Source organism: Cardiocondyla obscurior, linkage group LG04 (assembly GCF_019399895.1).
Source record: "Cardiocondyla obscurior isolate alpha-2009 linkage group LG04, Cobs3.1, whole genome shotgun sequence".
Lineage (NCBI taxonomy): Eukaryota > Metazoa > Arthropoda > Insecta > Hymenoptera > Formicidae > Cardiocondyla > Cardiocondyla obscurior.
In genome coordinates, this window is record NC_091867.1 from 4533460 (window position 1) to 4554312 (window position 20853).

A 20853-nucleotide genomic window follows, 5' to 3' on the forward strand; every position below is an offset into this window, starting at 1 on the left:
ATGACATTCTACACGTTGCAAGTTTTTTTTCAACGTAAAATTAAACGAACATATTAAAAAGCAAATAAATATGGGAAAATTTAAGAATTGATGCTTCGATCAATTTTAGAAAAAAAAAAGAAGATCGTATTCTGACGCGTCACGTGAAGCTAATAAGATGGAAAGTGACGAGATGATGGGATTAGGACACCGGAAGTGGGCAGTCCTGCGTGTGATAGCCTCTCACTCGATTGCATAATCAGAGTGGCTCACCCACTAGTACTACGAGATACATTGGATTGCAATATATCGAAGGTTTCTCTAATCTCACGTCGCTACTCGAAACGCTAAATACACATATATTTATCTTTTTAACGCGCGTGTTATATAATTTCGTCTTTATATATTTTGAAAAAAATTCAGATCAAATCCAGCTTTTTTATATTACGCTGTGTTTAACAGGGGTGAACGGGGTGAAAGAAATAACCAAGACAATCCCTATAAATTTTTAAAGACAGGATAGACTCTATTTTCGATCGATACGTCTTCGTCCTATTTATGAAATCACTTGAACTGCTGCTTTCCAATATGGAGCGGTAGCTTTTAGATGGTTTTAACACTTTTGTGCCCTGGCTTTTATCTTCAAACAATTTTTCAAAGTCGTATCTAGAGAGTTTATATGGGCAATTTTAAATCGGAATTACGTGTTGAATCGAGAGAATATAATATAAGACCGGGCAAAGCATTTATAATTAAGATAATCTAAAAATTAGGTATAACGTAACATATAACTTGTAAATACGGTCTATCACGACTCTACCGTCCCTTTTTCTTCATCGCACGCCAAATCTAACACTTCTTCTCGAGTACTTTTATGACCATCAAGACCGCAAAGGATTTCTTCTTGCTCACCGAGAAAAAACGCAACGGTCAGCACTTTGATTCGTTGTTATCGTAGCTCTTTTGATAGATATGTACTCTTTTCTTATCGTATTTGTATTCGAGTCCATGGGGACGATCGTTTTTCCTCAATGTGCAAGTTCGCGAAAAATGATTGTTTGCGAAGTTCTTTTTTCGTTGCTCATTTACAAAAAAAAAAACAAAAAAAAAAGATAACTAAGACAGTAATTCTTAAGTTACTGATATTTTTATGGAAATAAAAAAGATTAGTTCATAAAAATAAAAAAAATTTTCGAGCTGTCGCAAGAGGAAAAAAGCTGACTGAAAGATTTCGAATGATGGATCGCTTCATTGGGAAAGAGAGAAAGTTTGTTCAGAAAACTGACGTTTCATATAAAAAATAATTGGATATTGCTGAAAGTGCGTGCGCTTGCGTATTTTTATAGACTTGTAGAATTACTTTTTAAGACATTTATCTCTGTAAAATTACTTCCTTTCAATTTATACTTATTCTAATAGTTTCGATACGCTGGAAATATACCTAATTGCAAATTATGTAACGATGCATACAGCTATGATCGATAGCGTTTCGATGGAAATGTGCGATTGTTGCCAATTACTGTTTGTCCGATAATTAACCACCCCACACATAATTTCATCTAACGCATTCCAACATCGCGTGACCAACGACACTTTTGTGACAGCTTTAATTATAGCGATGGTTATAATGCGTCGTTCATACTCGTAAGCGAAATCGTGATTCGATAGTCGTATATGCATACCGAGAGAGAAAGAGGGAGATAAACAATATACGGCATAGACTGAAAATGATGCTGGAGACCAGGGTCGAGCTATTTTGCATGAGATAATCGAATTTACTTTCCGACTTTTCACTGCTTCCTACAATATATTGTAGAATTTCATTAGAACAACAATATTTGGTTTATAAGTCTAGATTAAAAATTGACTCAAAATTAAATTAAAAAGCAAATTTAGGTATACATGTATTTAAATATTTATATTAAAGAACTCTTTAGAAATTTTAATAGAAAAATAGTATCAAATTATTTTTTTTTTTTTATATATAGCTTCAACAAACAATCCTGGACTCCGTTAGTTATAAAACTATTACGTGATCGACAGTTTTGATTAACGGCATGACGTTACATTCTGATAAAGGAATTTTTCACTTTTTGCTATAGCATGGGGATGCCTACGTACGTTCTCGACCCCACTAATAAGAATTCTCGGGTCGTTCCGCTATGATGAATTTTTTCCCTGACTCGGCAAAAGAGTTCCACGACGAAGGAAGTATAAAACCGGATAAAAGAGCACCCGACAAAAGGGGGGAATCGTGTTTCGCGAAAAATCGACAATTCGGTATGCAAAAACGCGGTATATAATCTCGTCGCATGTGTCAACTAGGTCGTCTGTGATTGACGGATTTGAATCATCGTCGAAAGTAGCGCCATTATTCCGCGGCACGTATCTCTTCGGCGTACTCTCGTTGCCTCATGTTCTTTGTGTGCACCGCGCTTTTACCTTTCCAACACATCTGCCCTTTACACGAATGTATCTGCCGCAAAATGCTCTATTCTTTTTCGAGTTATCTCGTTATTGTTTGACATGACAGTGATTGTACTTTTCTTTCTTGGCTTTTGCTTTGTATGCACGCATATGTGCTATGTCTTGTATAGAAAATTTTTCGAAACATATAAATGTATATATTTTTTATAAGATTCCGTAAAATTAATGAAAAACGCGAGATAGATAAAATTTGCTTTTAAACATGGTTAAAAAAAAAAATTAAAATATAAAGAACTAAGACACTCGATTTTCGAGGATTTACACGCAGTCTTCGTTTATCCTCGAGTATTGCGAAACGCGGTAGTGCAGGTCGATACGTAAATATACATCCTCGGTAAAGTGGCTTCGCAGTTATAATCCAATCGGCATGAGTAAAGCGAACGGGCGATCGAGCGGGAACGTTGGGATATTTGCAAATTCGCACATCGTGCGATGTCTGTGCATCTCATTCGCGGTAACGTAATGCGCGCTCGACGGCGGTAACGCAAGATCTCAATTTACGGAGATTGGAAAGCCAGCAGGGGAAGAAAGTCGCGGAAAACGAGGCGGCATTTGGGGTGGTCGGGAGATGCGAGAGGCGTCCAAACGAAAAGCAGCGAGGGATTTAAATTGCATTTCGCTGACGTTGCCACGATGGGTCCGGGTTTGCGCATCATATTTATCTAGCTCGGCGACGACGGCGACGACGATGACGGCGACGTACATGCCAGATCTGGGTGGGGGACTTAGGCAAATTCCGTGTATCGCGAATCCACAGGCCCGGTGACGTGCCGTGTGCGGGAAACCGAAGGTAGTTTGGTAATTGAAATGTAGTGGTTCAGGAAGAGCGACATTGCTTCTCCTTCGTTTTGGCGGAAACGACGATGGTTTCCGAGTTCGAAGAGGAATCAACGTGCTCCGAATAGACATCGCGACGTCTTCGCAATGTTATTCATTCGCGCCGCTGTCATCCGAGAGGTACGACAGGCCGGATAGCACGACGATTGTGCGGAGGGCGGAAAATGAAAAACGATAACGGAAGACGCAGTGAGGAGCGGCAGTTACGTAATAGCATTACGCGATGTACATTGAGAAAACGGATATCGTCGTAACGAACGCGTCATAAAGCTGACATAATTAGAACGTTCTCTCTAATGACTGACGTAAAAACGTTTGCTCGATACACCCAGTTGAATTCTTCATGGCGATTAATGAACATTAAAAGTAAAAATCTATATTGCATTACCTAATAATATTGTTTTCGTATTTATGAGACAGATATCCAAGAAGTAAATTCAATTAATAAATTTGCATATTAATATTAAATCATGTTTTTTTCTTACGTAAAAAAATCCGGAATATGATGTGCCGTGTAAATGTGTTAACTTTGCAGGGCATCGTGAGGCGAAAGAACGTGCATACGATTAAATGTAAACGCAGATCGTATTAGAGAGTTCAAAGAAAAGTCATAGTTGACGAGAAATATCTCCGTGAAAACTAGCGCTGCGAAAACGACCGTACAACTGTTGAAGAATATACACACTTGGCGAAAGAACACTGGACGAACAGCGAACGCGAACACTCATAAACAAGTCACAGCAACAACACAGCACGTCACCAACGAATGTTCGCGTTCTCTGTGTCTATTCGGAGTTCGTTCGCCAAGTGTATACACATACGCATTTAGATAATAATTTTGCTTGCTCTTTTATCAGCGCGCATCTCAGAGAAACCATTTTATTTCCTTTGAAATACCATTAGTTTAATATCGTTCTGCTCGATTATCGACTTGCTCTCCTCTCGCGTTATTAAAATAATGAAAATAGCGTTCTTTAGTATTCTAAACATGTCAAGTAAACAGCATGGGAAAAAAAAAACCAGATCGAAGTGAACAGATATCCGTACGACATTCGCCGGGAGAGACAAGCACCGGAATGTAAGGTATGTTCAAGCCAATTCTCGGTTGTTCCGAGAAATACCGCAATTCCCTACGCCATTCCTAAGTTATGATACCTGTAATACGGCTGGTATTTCATTGTTGCCGTCTACAAAATGACCGTCCTATAACTAGGTGTGCGCGTGCGGAGCTAGAAATCGCGGGGCCGCAAATATCTCCTCGGGCGAACCGAGCGTTAGGTCACTCGGCTTTCGTTGAAAATCGTATCATTTATTTTAAAAAACGAGAAAGGGAGAGAAACGATTTCTTTGAAACCGTGCGAGTGAAAAGGATTTCTCTTTTCGGCAGAAACGCGACCGGTACTTTTTCCATCCACAGCATTTGACCTATTCGCAATTACTCGCAAAAGATTTTATGACAGAAACTAACAACAAGCGAAATGACAAATTTATTATCAGATCAACCAACAAAAATAAAATAAAATATAATTAACGTAATATTATTATTAAAAAATGTAAAATTTAAGCTAACAGGCAGCTTCAGAGTACGCTAAGCGGTTTTTGAAAATGTTGAACTTTTGTTAATCAGTTGGTTTACTTAGCAAGCATTTAAAAAATTGTGACAGATAATAAAAATTATTTTAATGGATCATAAAATAATTAAAATACTGAATCGAGGTGGTAAAAAAAAACGTAAAAGAAATGTAATCATCGTTAGAGCAGTTGATGTATAAAGTGAGATGCGGCGCATCTGTAAAATCTTATGTCAATGTTTACAAGTAGTAAAAGCTGCCACTAAGGAGGCGCCGATTTTCCGCTACCAATACCTCACATTTCCCCTGGTATTACTCCGTCATCTGCATGTACTTACGAAATATCGTATTTCTTCAGTCAAGAAAATCGAACTTCTAGTTCTTCTCTGTTACGCGTTCCCGTTTTTACTTTCCGTACTATCGTGATTTTATTTTAAGAAGCCCAAAATAAATTACAAACTCCGCGAATAAATTAACTCGGTTGTGATTTCGAAAGTAATTTAAATTGTCTTTACAACAAAATTAATTGAATGCAATTTATCACAACGGATATAACCGCGAGAATTTATTTCTATGTTTATAACAGAGCTAAAAATTTGGTATTTTAATATGCAATCCAATTTATTACATAAAGAATAATATTAGCAATGCATTCTCGTCGACGTCAGATTTTCTCCCATATTTTAGCACAATATTAGTTACACATATTTTCTCTTTTACCGACATTGTTTTTTTACCCCAACCAACGTAATATTTTTCCTCAAGCTTTTAGGTACTTTATCGACCTTCGAGAAAATATCGTTTCAGCTTATTGCTAATATTCGCTTCTCTCCCGATCATAAACTATAATTGAAAAGCAACAATCACACATGATGGCGCGGTTAAATATAAAATGCCTATAACAAATTTTTTTAATTTACAAAATGTAAATTAAACGTCCAATAGTTTTAATAAAAAGATAGATATCTTTTTTTACTTGATGTGCGTCCGTTCAGTAAACCAAAATCTTTAAGATTTATCTCAGCAACGAAGAAAATCGTTTTATTGTACTTAATCTACAATAGTTGTCAACTGTGGGGAAACCGTGGCCTCAGGTTTAACTGCACTTCGCAAACGCTTGGCCTTTACTCGTAAATCTGTACGTTTAACGCTTCGTGGATCTCAATGCAATACAAACGCTACGTGTTAAGGTGCATTGCGAGGTCAATGCAGACTATAGCTACACCATTGTCAGGAAACATGTAACAATGCGGGCGGAATATCAATGTCCTGAAGCTTAACTCACGTGGAAATCAACAAAGAGAGCAAGACAGATCAATTTACCTCAAGTATTTCTTAACTAATCATAAAATTCGAAGTAATGAGCGTTAAGTCATAACGATGAGACAGTTACATGGCAGGAATAAAAACGTATGCTTTGCACTCGTTTAAACCCCCAAGCGCATCAGAAAGGAACGGCGATAAATGGAAAGCGCAGAGTCTCGGTGAAGTCGATTAAAGTCAGAAAGTTGGTTAAAGCGTGCCGTGACAGTGTATTTCGTAGAACGAAGCCGGAGATAACATCGGAGATGGTTTGTCCGTTTCTCCAAATGAACTGACTTTACCCTTCTTATTTCAGCCGCTGCTCTTTCTCAGATCCGTTGACTTAATGTTTTTACCTCACCAAGCCGTAGAATAAAAATTCGTATTTTTGCACAAAGTTAATACATTTTGAGGCGGAATATAAACCACCAGTAATAAGAATTATATACATTATTTAAAAAAAGGAAATTAATTAGAGAAACGAATTAATGTTACAAATATTAACTTTAGTTTATCAATTAATTGCTATTCGATTAAATGTAAAATAATGTATACAAATAATTACTTGTGTCAATCGTGCAGGATATGCCAATTTGTCGGTATCGATTTTCAAATGACTTCAAACGTTATATGAACGCTGGGGAATTGATGTGATACTTTCAGTCGTTTTTCTTTTCACGAAACTGTACTCTCCATCCTTTGATACAGTAGACCCAAATAGGTTAACCTAATACCACGACAGAAACCCCATGCTAAACGGGTTCAAATTCAATTGGATTGGCCGCTAACCGAAAGCTGACCCTTTGAGAGACTTGAAATTCAAAGAAGCGATTGCAGGCTGGTCTTTTTGCGGCATAAACACTTTACGTGTTCTCGTCAAATGGAACTTCTGCTCGACACTTAAACAGTCCACGCTCGCACTATTACTTTTAACATGCTCCCAACCTGAACTGATTACATTTATTACCGTCATTTATTCTTACTGCATTAAAATTTAAAATTTGAATGTAGTAAAGTTTGAACGTTTAAAAAGCTGCATCTAGCTTGTAATTATTTTAACCAAACGATAGTGATTAACCGCTCATCTAATAATATAACTAGGCGATATCATTATCTATGATTATCGCTAAAATTATCGCTTATTGAGATAAATTCGTTACATATTCTATAAATCTTGTTAAGATATAAATTTAGAATAATTTATTTCAGAAAATATATTTAGTCAATGTCATTAACGTGCCATCAAAAAGATAATATTATAAACTGTCAAAGATAATCGAGTGTAATCAAAAGATAATTGAAGTTTCATGAAAATGGAAATAATAATATTGAAACAAGATAAAATGTTATTTTTGTACTTATTCCTTAAATCTCATTTACGCAATAAACTTCAGAATTTTTAACTTGCACTCGAGGGAAAATCTGAATAAATGAAAGCATAACAATAGCAATGCGATAGTCCGTGATCCAAGAAATCCAATAACGAGAAGCATAATGATACAACTATTGATTTGTCATCGTTTATCTTCGAGTAATCTGCAATTTAACTACGAAATGACGCTCGGCAGAGTGAAAAAGAATGAAACGAAGAAGAAAAAACGGATTAAAACTCGGAACGGCACGAAATGCCGTGCAAATGGAACGAATCCTGGACAAAAAGCTTTATTGATTCTATAACGAATTAATTAGTGTCGGCACAAATGCTTCAAACTCGATCTTGCCCTTTAACGTACCTACCAACTCCAACTCTGTGTTATTCTTAAGTCCATTGTGAATACTTTCGTTTCTTTCCCTTCACTGATTTCACTATTATAATAAAGTAATAAAGTAAAAAAAAAAAAGACATTTTTACAGCCAAGAAAAATGGAAAACTTTTTTTCATGTTCGTTGAACCTTTGGTAAATTCAGAGTTGCTCTTTAACTAAGATGAATATTATTACTCGGAAACCGTTTCAACTTTATCATCTTATTTAGAACCCGAATTTAGCCTACCAGCAGGGCGAGCTCTGCGTGTATACTTATGAAAAAGTGAATAGAGGGATGTTTTTCACACTCGACGAAGTGCAAAACCACAGGCTCCCGCCTCTTTCTCCCTGTCTTTTCAACGCGGCAGTCAACTTTAAAAGCCACGCTACGCCGGTGGCTTTTAGCGTGGCACAATCGTTGAACGGTACGCACCAAACCGGCGAGTACGTTTTAATGTAGCGTAATGGATGGCCACGGTGAAATTGAACGATCCCGCAGGAAGCGCGATTCTACGAAACTCCCTGCCGGAGGAACCTAATTTTAGCAGTCTCCCGAGACTCTTCCGGGGGCTCAGGAAGAATTAGTGCCGTTGAGAGATCGATAGTAGGGTAGAAATGATAATAAGATGCCGATGACGCGTATAGCTCACCAGATTTCGTGAGAAATTGACGACCCACCCTGAATAATGCCCGAAAATAGTCAGTGCTATTAGTCAGTTTAGTTTCTATATTTCCGTGCAATAACAAAATTGTTTCATAATTCTGTTAGGTATACGAGAGTTTTTTTTTTTTTGACCGGAATAAAAACAGAAATACCGGGTATTTCTATATAAATATTATACTTCGATATAACGTGAGTGCGTTATAAAAGAAAATCTGTCTCGACGTGTTTTTCTCTCCCGAATCTTTACTGACGTCGACAACAACTTTTCTTGTATACGGAAGTTATTAAATTCCCGATGCTGCAACTTAACGACGCTCGCGTGCAGCGAATTATTCACGAGCGCGCCAGGTACTTGGATTTTACAGGTTCGCAAGCCCCCATATTATGCAGGATTATCTTGCCCCCCGCTTTCCCTCCCCCAGAAAACCTCCGAGGATCAAGCCTGAAACATTCGCGGAAGCAGAAGCTCATGGGAAAACGGCGCATAGAGCTGCCTTTATGTTTTCTCTTAAGTGCTATCAACGAATACCACTGATAGAACGCGAATTATGGTCGGGTGATTACATGTGTACACAAACCGTTAATTGCCTTTGTGCCAGCGACCTTACACAATACACATATCTCATATATTGTTCATTAATATCCTTACTTGAAACGTTATACTAAGATTTGGTTAATTAGACGTGTAAGATAAAAGAGACTTTAAAAAACAAAGTATAAAAAAGATATACTCATGAGTTGAGTGAAGATTTAAATAGTTTAATTGCGCATTTAGTCAGACATTAGAAATTGTTTCGATAAAATATATTATTTTGTATATAATAATTTTTTTTCGTGTATCAGGTGATATATGGCAAAGTATTTTTGAAAATATAATTCTATTCTTTCATGATTGCAATTATTGCACTTACTCAAATTATAGAGTAGCGTCATGGTTTAATACAATGTTTTAAATGTTTTAAAGATACAATTATGTATTTCAATCTAATTAAAAATTTTATCTTTTAGAAAGATTCAATTTTTGAAATAATTTAATATCGTGATTAAATTTTTTTTTTAAATACACAGATTGCTTTTATATTGTAGACTTTCTAATGGCAGGCTTTAAATCCTTAAAACGATATGGTACAATTTTTTTATATCAAACATTTTTGCTTAAATAAAATTAATTTTTATTTAAAAACATAATATTTTAATATTTTTAATATTTATTTTTAACTTCGTTATATTTTATAATATGACGCTGATATTAATTTAGAAAATTGCAATTATATTGCAATCACGAATTACGGCTAAATAATCATATTTCGAAGTTTTTTTGTTTTATTTGATATTGCAAAAAAAAAAAAAAAAATAAGGCGCACGATTTGTATGATTAAATTTTTGGCATTTCGTTCATTCTGCCTATTGATACGATTGTATCCACGAATATGCAACTACAATTTCAATATTAAATTTATTATGTAGCACTCGCTGCCGAGATGACGCGTTGCTTGCATTAAAATTTTATTTCTGCCCTTACACTGCGCTGGGTTATTCACGTTGGTGCTTTTTTTCGAGAAAATATACGAGCACGGTGTATTGAATTGTTAAAACAGAACGTTATGCATCAGCGAAAAACACGTCGGCTAATTACAAATAACACACAATGGAATAAATTAATTACACTGCGCTGCAAAAAGTAAATCAAAGAAAAGCGAGTCAATTTATTCTGAATTTTGTTTGTAGCTGCAAAAATGCGTATCGATAGGAAGAATAAAAAAGTTTTGCGGCGAGACATTGAAAAAAAAAAAATCTCGCGGCCAGCCTGCGTTTCTGCGGATATACTGTATATCACTTATTTAACGCTGCCGTCTGAACGAAAGTACTTTCTTCCCTCGCATCTATCACGATTTAGCGACCGGCCGATTTCTCGGCGCGTATAGACGAGCAAATCGAGTGTATCAGCTCGAGTTTCCGGAGTCATTTGTCATTTCATTACGATAGTCGAGAGAGAGAGAGGAAGACGCGGGCCGTCTCGGCGGGAAAGACGGACGAGAAGACGCGTACGTTCGTTCGGCCAGACTGCGCTCGGTGATTTATCAGGGTGTCCTGTGCGTATATTATCACGTCGCGGTTCGCAGCTCGACGCCCGAGCACGATTTACGCCTCCGCGAAACGACGGGCATGCGCCGCGAGAGGAAATGATGTTCAGTACTTACGTTGGCACAGTTGAATCAAACAGAATGTGGCGTGTGCGCCGCGGTCCGCGTCGATCGTCGCTTCCAACGTCAATTTCTAATGTCAGTGCTCATCCTCGATCGTCTCTCCATGTCCACTCGTGTACCTTGCTGAGACTCGGAGCCAGGATGCGGGAAAACGCCTGATTCTTCACCGATTGAATCCCTTGCGCTACCGTTATGACCAGGATCGGACGATAACTCTTTGTAAGAACGAAGCGTTGCGACTGGCTACGTATCGTCTTCCTATTGGTCCGCAAACAAGATGGTTGCGTGCTCTAGTTTCGTCCTGTGTTCCCAGGGCGCACCACCCGCTAGTAACACTTCGAACATTGCTACGCGCGATAAATATAATCAGTTTATTAATTGATATAAAAGCATATAAATTGAAAAAAAGAAAATCACATAATAGAATCAGTCAATTAAAATTTTTAAGATTTTACTTTTTCACTACGGAAAAAAGGCGATTTTAGACCACGTTTACAAGTTATATACCTGTAACTTTTACTTTTTGTGCATTATTTTTAACATTTTTATTAAGAAATACAAGTACAAATATCAGCTTATGGGAATATATAAGAATGTAAAAGGAAATTTTTACGACAACGAAAAACAGAAAGGTTGAGAGTTTTAGTTTCTGTTGTAGCGAGAGAGAACGCAAGTATGTTCACTGAAAGGCAGATATGGCATTTACTTCGGCGACGGTGGCTAGTGTACGTGATTTTGCCGTGGTGTGCGTCGAGTCTCACACGAAGCGCGTGCATACATATTTCGCGGAGCGCTGGTTGCCAAGGACTGAGGGGGAACGTCACCCAGCACTACCTCCCACCATTCTCGACGGCCGAAGGAGGGGATGAAGACGAAAAAAGTCACATACGCTGTACGCTAGCCGCCTTCGTCGCAGGGAACGCTTTATCTGCCTTTCAGTGTACAAGCGTGAATTTTTAGTTTAGAAGAAAAAATAATAAATGTGTGTACAACACGTAAGCGTTGTGTGCGATAATAGATAGCGAACATACTCTTTCCTGAACGCGTTCTCGTAAAGTGGCGTTACATCAAACTGATATTAACATCCGTGGTCGTAAAAGACGCTCACGGCAGTTCGCGATATCCTTGTCACCTGCTGCCAACATTTACGTGCCAGAATCCCGAACAAACTGATCGACGATTAATACTCACTGCTACCAACGCCACTTGCACCGGTTATTTGCAAAAGTGCAATGTATGCAGCATGATCAGTGAAAAGTTGGAAGCAGTTGAGTAACGGTTATTGGAAAATAACTGTTACTCAGTTTTAATCGAGGCTCGGTCGAAGTCGAGTCAGAGAGGACAGATAAGCAACGTTCCTTAGCGCGAAGACGAGGTACCCAGCACGAAGATCAACTTGACTAACCACTGCTCTTGCGAGGTAGAGTAATTTATCACAGTCGAGTGACAGCTGAAAGCTTCTACGACATTACTCGAGGCTTTCTCTTTGCGTTCTCTCTCTCTCTCTCTCCCTCTTTCTCTTTCTTTTTCTCGCCCCCTCATCTCTATCTCTTTTGCCACTTTTTTGTGTTCGCAGGACGGATTCATCCGCAACTCGAATGTAGTAAGCCGACAAGGTGTATAGCCGCGAGATCATTACTCTGGAATTATCCGAATGCCCATAACTTCTCCTTGCTAAAACTCCGGCTCGCGGGGCCGAAATTCCGACTGGGGGAATTCCAGCGGCATTTTCGGGATTTCTCCGCTATTCGGCGGTTACCCCGCGCCCGTAGTTATCTCGCTTCGTGGCCTACCTTGCATATCAGTAAGGGATTACGCGGGCTGGGTACACGGTCTGCGTTCGCGTCGCGTCGGTTGTACGCGGTTGTCCGGCTATCCGGCGGTATAATAATTTGAGGATGAACTGTTGCAAGGTCATTGGAAGCTGATCCGCGTTGTATAAGCATGCCCGCAGGTTAACGCTGCTTATACATATATTGAAATAGTTACGGAGAAACTATGCTAATGCTTGCGTCTTGAACTCGCGTTAATCTCAGTTTTCTACAATAGCCGGGAGTTGTGTTTAATTGTATTAAATGACACGGTTCTTGGACAGCGATTGCCGTATTGCTTTGTTTGGAGTGTCTAAGTGAATTATTCACGATGGCTTACAAAAAACCTCTTTAGAGCATTAACTTCTTCTTTACAGGGTGAACGTGCGGTTTTATTAAGCTATCCTTTATTCGGTGTGAGAGTAAAACCACCACTACTCCGCTCGAAGAACCCCTTTAAGTAGTTTTTGCTTCCAGTAATTGGCAAGGCATTATCTATAACAAAGACATCACTGGATTTTCTGTCTTCGATTCAGACAATCTGATTAATTGAATCGATTCGAATCAAATAGATGATGTTAAACCAGAAAGTTAATAAAATACGGGACAGAACTTAATTTATATTAAAGAGTAATCTTCTTGCATCCTGCTGCATATATGCAAAATATTTAATTTTAATTAATTTAAATCAGTTTAATATATATGCAACTTTTTTTGTTTCAGGCTGAAATATGGAGCGTCTTTATTGCAATTCTGAGGAAAAGCGTCAGAAACTTACAAGCATGCACGGATGTGAGTCTCATAGAACATGTTCTGCATCGATTGTCTCGTGCGGAAACTGTTGTGGCCGGTAAGTAAACGTTTTAGCCACGAGGTTTATATTATCATTAATAATTAATTAAATTACAGGAATTAAATTTTTTATATGTTTTTGTCATAATGTAATCATCATCATAATGTAGATAAATGTATTTATTTCAATATGTTAAATATTTTTATATGTCGTGGCAGATTTGTTAATCGATATGCTGGGGGTGCTAGCAAGCTACAGCATAACGGTGAAAGAATTAAAACTTTTGTTCGGCGCTATGAAATCCGTAAAAGGAAAATGGGTAAGAACTTTTAAAATTTAATTAAATTCTTTAAAATATACTGAAAGAAATAAGGCAAAAATAGATACACTGAGTAAATATATTAGATACCTCGAGATCGCTAAAGTAGCATTTACGTTTTATAGCCACGGCATTCAGCGAAACTATTAAACGTCCTCCGCCAAATGCCGCAACGAAATGGGCCCGACGTATTTTTCAGTTTCCCTGGCAGGAAGGGGTCGGTAAGTTCTTTTCTTGTTCGCCTTTATCTTAGAACAGATACTTCTTACTTTACGACATCCCAGAGGACGTCGTTCGATTCTAAACTCGATCAAAGTTCCGATAAAAGAATTTACCCCATGTCACAAGATTCCGCTACTCGCTACATTTTCGAAATCAATCACGGTAAGAAACTTTCCGGAACGTTATTACCGTATATACATTCAATCAATGCGCTCATTGTAGAGTGCCAGAGTGTTTCAATTTAAATTGAAGCAATTTAATTACTCTCTAAACTTTTTGGAATAAAATCTGTGAGGAAATACATTTATACATAGAATTATGTTGAAAAAAAACTTGTATCAATAACAAACATCGTTATAACTTTGATTTTATTTTACATGTGGTAACATTACAACACTTTGAAACAACATACGTATAATTATTAATTAAATTATTTATGCAGTTATATAGTTTGTTGGAATTTTTCAAACAGTTTGTTAAAGAGTAAACCTCACCATGTAAAATGTGACAAATATTGTACATTCTGTCAATGGAAATATGATAAAGTAATAGCTACATTGTACTTTCAGAAAAAATTGAAACTAAAACTACAATTGAAACTATGCAACTTTTAATGTAAATTAAAATGTACTAGCTATTAAAAAAGTGTATAAACGTTATTGAACACGAATAACACAACGGAATATCGTAAACATAAAAAATTAATTAAATTATTAATATCAAATTTGATATTGCAAATCGTTCAAATTATGCATAATATGTATTTGATAAGAATCTTTTCATCTTCTTTATCTTCTATAGGCGATTGTTTTACCGCCACTTGCGAAGTGGCCGCACGAGAATGGATTTACCTTTACCACATGGTTTCGTCTAGATCCCATCAACTCTGTTAATATCGAACGAGAAAAACCGTACCTCTACTGGTAAGTGCTCTCACATCAAGTACCCTTACGAAAGTACTCTCTACAGGTAGAGCAACGACCTTAAAGAATCACCTATGTTTCTCAACCACAAAAAGCACTCAGGTATTCCAATTGAACTCATTAAACGTGATTCTGTTGGCATACATTTGCAACAAGAACAAATTAAATTTTAAAACCGTCTCACATTTTACTCTAATTTTATTCTCGCAGGAATAATTATATGTACATAAACTACACATTTTTTTAATTAATTCTTTTATTGTAGTAAAAGAATGGTGGTAGTAAGTAACATTGTTGCTCATTATTTTAGCTTTAAAACAAGCAAAGGAGTAGGCTATTCTGCACATTTCGTAGGCAACTGCTTAGTCCTGACTTCTATGAAAATAAAGGGCAAGGGCTTCCAACATTGTGTCAAATATGAATTTCAACCACGAAAGGTACATTATTAAATAATATTTCTTTTAACTAGTGTATATATGCATATAAGATTTTAGATATGCTCTACAAGAAAAATTACCTTTATTTTACAGTGGTATATGATCGCGGTAGTGTATATATACAATAGGTGGACAAAAAGTGAAATTAAATGTTTGGTCAATGGCCAATTGGCGTCGAGTACAGAAATGACATGGCACGTTTCGACAAACGACGTGAGTGTTCGCGAATATTTTTTATATACCAATAATTCCTCGTCAATGCCACTTTAAAGAAGAAAAATTGGTAACGTTATTTTACAGCCTTTTGACAAATGTTACATTGGAGCAACCCCCGAACTGGACGAAGAGCGCGTGTTTTGCGGACAAATGAGTGCAATATATTTATTCAGCGAAGCTCTGACGACGCATCAGATATGCGCGATGCATAGACTGGGTCCAGGATATAAGGTACGCTGTAATCTTTCTCTTTCTCTCGCCGTAACTACGTGCGCTAGATATATCGTGTATATCTACGCGCGCGCATATAAATCTCTAGTTAAACGCGGATATTTTTATTCGCGAACAAATATTTATCGTCTTTCTTTCAATTCGTACGCAGAGCCAGTTTCGTTTCGACAACGAGTGCTACTTGAATCTGCCCGACAATCATAAAAGGGTGAGTGAGCAGGATCTCTCTACGAGCATGGTGGACCAAAGTATGCAAATTGTAAGCATTTTGATTTTATTTTTTTGTTAACATATGATTTGTACTTTGTTAATTATTCTGTTACTGCGTTCGAGTTCATCTAAGGTAATTACCCAATTATGATCATTGATCTATCTTGATGGCCCTTGCGGCTGAGTTTATCGATTTGTTTAATTTTTATTTTGGAAAAGTCGATTTGTTGTGACTATAAATTTTATATTATATCTATCATATTAGTGATATATGTATTTTTGTGCATATTATATTTTTTTTACTATATTCTTCTCTTTATTTGATGCTTATCTTTTTTAATTATCGAATGTTGTAAAACGAATTTAATAATATACAAAGTATTTTTGTTTAAGCATTGCTTTATATATATATATATATATATATATATTATATAATTTTTTTATATAATTTAATTTGATGCTTATCAGTATCCTTAGTTAGGTTGTAAGTAGTATTATAATTATGAAGTACCGTAGAATTATTGATTATTGCTTTAGAGTATGTGTTTCCATGTATTTATTTATTTTGTGTAGTTAATATTTGAAATATTAATATTGAATAATAAGATTGTCTAATGTAGTGCATTTACCTTGATGTTACAGTGATACATTACGAATTATTTACAATAAGTATTAAAATTTGCGGAAATTAATAATTTTGTTAATTTATTATTTTTTATGTAATATTTCAGGTACTTTATGATGGAAAATTGTCGAATGCAATTGTGTTCATGTACAATCCAGTAGCGACAGATTCGCAGCTTTGTCTACAGAGTGCACCGAAAGGCAACGTCTCTTATTTTGTACATACTCCGCATGCCCTCATGCTACAGGTATAGTTTATTGTTGTTATTGAATAGAGAGATAGATTCGACATTAGATAAATAGAATTACATCTTATTTTTATTTATTGTGAATAATGACGGTAGAATAAATTTTAGGCAATGCATAAAATAAAAATATAAGTTAGATAAGAAACTTTTATTTCGGCTTTTAGGATGTCAAGGCAGTTATAACACACTCCATTCATAGCACGTTGAACTCGATAGGTGGTATCCAAGTACTGTTCCCATTATTTTCACAGCTGGATATGCCTTATGACTGCATAGCGCCGAATGATATTAAGCGTGATCCCACATTATGGTAAAGCTTATTAATAGTTATTGCTTTGCAAACCCATGCGTTTAAATAGATTGCATTAACAAAAAAGATCGACTTTTTTTTTCAGTTCGAAATTGCTCGGGTTTATTTGCGACTTGGTAGAGAGCTCTCAAACCGTTCAACAACATATGGTACAAAACAGAGGATTTCTGGTAATAAGTTTTATGCTACAGAAGGCAAGTCGAGATCATCTTACGACGGAAGTTCTTGCATCCTTCTTGGAACTCACGAAGCATTTAGTGACCTGTCTTAGCGCAAACAGCGATTTATTACTAAAACAGGTACTGATTTATTGACAAATTATTACTTTACGATAATCAATTAAATATGTTAATATGATAAATATATTGATAAATATATCTAGAGAGCTGATAAATGCAGTTAAGATAATTGCAGTTTTTGATTGACCTTATTTGGCTAAAAGATTACGTAAAATTCTGTAAATTTTAATTTGATATATCTTATGTAATTTGCGATTATCTTAGCTGACGATAGTAAAATGCTTATATATTAGATTTAGAAAAATTAGAGAGTAAAAAATCTCTGCTAAGTATAAAAATTAGATCAAATATAAATAATAATTAAAAATTTAATATAGAAAATTATTGATTAAAAAATTTATTACTTTAAATTTAGAATTAAACATAGTAACATTTATTTTATTTAAATTAAAATTAAATAAAAGAAGATTAAGTTTAATTACACATTCGTAGATTAAATTAAAAAAAAAAGAAGTTAAAAATCCTTTATTCATGCATATCTAGTTATCTCTTTTCATCTTTGATTTCATTTACTGTACATGCATGGATTATGTTCAATTCGGTTCAATTTTGTTAAAATGTCAATATCAATCCCTTCAATTTATGTTATCATTTCCGCTATGTAATGCAATAACTTCCATGCTTTCATTGCAATTGCTCCTACTGAAACGTTTGCAAATATCCTGTATGTGTATGTTATGCGTATGTGTTTAATATGCATTTTTGTGGCATTGAGAGATTTTGTTAAAGGCTTTACAGCAAGCCCGTTGTGAGCATGTTTATTGACCTATTTCGATTATTGTTGTGTTTTTAAAACTTCGGATCGCATGCAATCTACCGACTTTTGAGCTTCCTGATTTAAAAGAAGTGGCTACGCAAAGTATTTTGTTCGTAAAGTATGTCGCTTTTACATCAAAATTCATAATTCTTATTTTGCGACGCTAAAAATCTTCGTCTATCTCTGTTATATCATAAAATTCTGTTCTTTCTATTTTTAATAATGCACTGTCATCAAAATCCTGTTACATGGCATATTGTTTTCGATTATGCACAGGTTTCCCAGCGGCATAATTAATTCTATTACTTAATACTAATCGTATATTTAATATATGTTTTATTTATTTACAGTTTAATCTGAATAATATACCAATATTAATACAGTATTAATACAGAATTGATGCATTTTTTTGTGGATAAACGATATCTTAATAATACAATAAATAATTATATGATTATTAATTACATTAAATTAGTAGCATTTTTCTATTGTCAGAATATATGTGCATTGTATATTTTAACTTACGTTTTTTAATATTGATATATGATTATTTTCAGATTATTTTTAGTTAATAAAAGTGCACGAATATTTACTTGCACTTGTCATGTTTTATAATTTTATTTAAATTTAATTGTCACACAATAATTCTTGCTGTTTGTAACAGTAATATTCTGCATTTTATCTATTGCTTTCATCATTATCTTAAAAATATGTACTGTTTTTTTTCTTTGTGTTTTTTTTTTTTTTTTTTAATACAAAAACTACTTTTGCCATCATAATTACAATGTATTGTATTTTGAATAATGTTTTAAATTACTGTATACGGTTTTTTAATATTGCATTTACACATATTAATTAATTAAATTGAAGTAAATAGGAATAAAATAAAGGCATTTAAAATATTTATGCAACAAATGAGCTCTATGAATAGACAATAAATTGTTAATTGTACATTTATGCAACAAATGAGCTCTATGAATAGACAATAAATTGTTAATTGTACAAGTTACACATTTTAACTCAAATCGAGATATAGCTCAAAAAAAATATATAAGTCGGCTAGATTGGTGTGTTCGAAGAACAGGCAGATCCATGGTGATGTAGTTGTTTTATTTTTCATTCCTAACATGGCAGCTACTGGATCACGTTCTTTTTAATCCTGCTCTGTGGATATACACCCCAGCGCCAGTACAAACACGGCTTTATTCGTACTTGGCTACAGAATTTCTTAGCGACACGCAAATTTATTCCAATGTGAGACGTGTATCGACGGTTTTGCAAACCGTACATACACTCAAGTACTATTACTGGGTAGCTAATCCTCGCGCCAAAAGTGGAATAACACCAAAAGGACTCGGTACGTTATTTAATTAGTTAATATTAACAGTATAAATTCAACCAGATAGTATAAAAAGTGACACTTTATACGCAAACTTGTTTTTTTTATAGATGGACCACGGCCGCAGCAAAAAGATATTCTTACAATTCGCTCTTACATTTTATTATTTTTAAAACAACTAATAATGATCGGCAATGGTGTAAAGGACGACGAATTACAAAGCATACTTAATTATTTAACGACGATGCACGAGGTAACTTTAAATAATAATGCAAAATAATAAAATGACAAATGCATTCGTCAACTTTTGAGACTGTTTTTAGGATGAAAATTTGCACGATGTTTTACAAATGCTAATATCGTTAATGTCGGAACATCCGTCATCGATGGTGCCCGCATTCGATGCAAAACAAGGAGTACGAACAATTTTCAAACTTTTGGCAGCTGAAAGCCAACTGATACGTCTGCAAGCGTTAAAACTGTTAGGATTCTTTCTTAGTCGCAGTACACACAAGTAAGTAAACTTTTTATAAATAAAACTTGTACGATTAAAATATCTTTAAAAAATATATATATCTTAATATTATTTAATCGCACAGACGGAAATACGACGTTATGAGCCCACATAATTTGTACACATTATTGGCTGAAAGACTTTTACTGAACGAGGAAACACTTTCATTACCAACATACAATGTTTTATACGAGGTACCGTTTTTTTTATTTATAAATTAATAAAATAATATTTGTTTAACAAATTTTTATAAAAAATGTTTTATTTCAGATTATGACTGAGCACATCAGTCAACAAATATTGTATGCCAGACATCCTGAACCGGAATCTCACTACCGTTTAGAAAATCCGAGTAAGTTGTAAATTTATAATGGAATTATAATTATAAAGTCGTACGTGCGTTAATTTATCAATATTTCTTTCAGTGATTCTCAAGGTAGTTGCGACATTAATTCGACAATCAAAGCAAACGGAGCAGCTGTTGGAAGTAAAGAAACTATTTCTCTCGGACATGACGCTACTCTGTAATAATAATCGGGAAAATCGGCGGACTGTTCTGCAAATGTCTGTATGGCAAGAGTGGCTTATTGCAATGGCTTATATTCATCCGAAAAATACTGAAGAACAGAAAATCTCCGATATGGTGTATTCTTTATTTCGCATGCTTCTTCATCATGCAATTAAACACGAATACGGTGGCTGGCGCGTATGGGTTGACACGTTAGCTATCGTGCACTCTAAGGTGAGTTGGTAAGAAATCTTTGATGCGAAACTATTTTAATGCTTTTTTTTTTTTTAATGTACGTAG

General features: G+C 35.4%; 1 protein-coding gene across 14 annotated transcripts in view; it reads left to right on the top strand.

Annotated features, from left to right (window-relative positions):
• The window catches only part of Rg (A kinase anchor protein rugose), a 266288-nt gene that overhangs the window by 173957 nt on the left and 71478 nt on the right, over positions 1 to 20853 (top strand). For 6 of the 14 annotated variants that reach the window (XM_070656131.1, XM_070656138.1, XM_070656128.1 and 3 more), the window contains exons 3-19: positions 13327 to 13453; positions 13615 to 13715; positions 13841 to 13936; positions 14739 to 14860; positions 15171 to 15297; positions 15391 to 15510; positions 15598 to 15744; positions 15896 to 16003; positions 16686 to 16826; positions 16991 to 17136; positions 17222 to 17435; positions 19297 to 19549; positions 19642 to 19784; positions 19855 to 20045; positions 20131 to 20239; positions 20316 to 20397; positions 20471 to 20787. In XM_070656131.1, coding sequence (XP_070512232.1) covers positions 13327 to 13453; positions 13615 to 13715; positions 13841 to 13936; positions 14739 to 14860; positions 15171 to 15297; positions 15391 to 15510; positions 15598 to 15744; positions 15896 to 16003; positions 16686 to 16826; positions 16991 to 17136; positions 17222 to 17435; positions 19297 to 19549; positions 19642 to 19784; positions 19855 to 20045; positions 20131 to 20239; positions 20316 to 20397; positions 20471 to 20787 — 2544 coding nt within the window. Of the gene's footprint in view, positions 1 to 11659; positions 12213 to 13326; positions 13454 to 13614; positions 13716 to 13840; positions 13937 to 14738; positions 14861 to 15170; positions 15298 to 15390; positions 15511 to 15597; positions 15745 to 15895; positions 16004 to 16685; positions 16827 to 16990; positions 17137 to 17221; positions 17436 to 19296; positions 19550 to 19641; positions 19785 to 19854; positions 20046 to 20130; positions 20240 to 20315; positions 20398 to 20470; positions 20788 to 20853 lie in introns of those variants that run through there. The other 8 variants (XM_070656134.1, XM_070656139.1, XM_070656132.1 and 5 more) reach the window with 4 other exon arrangements.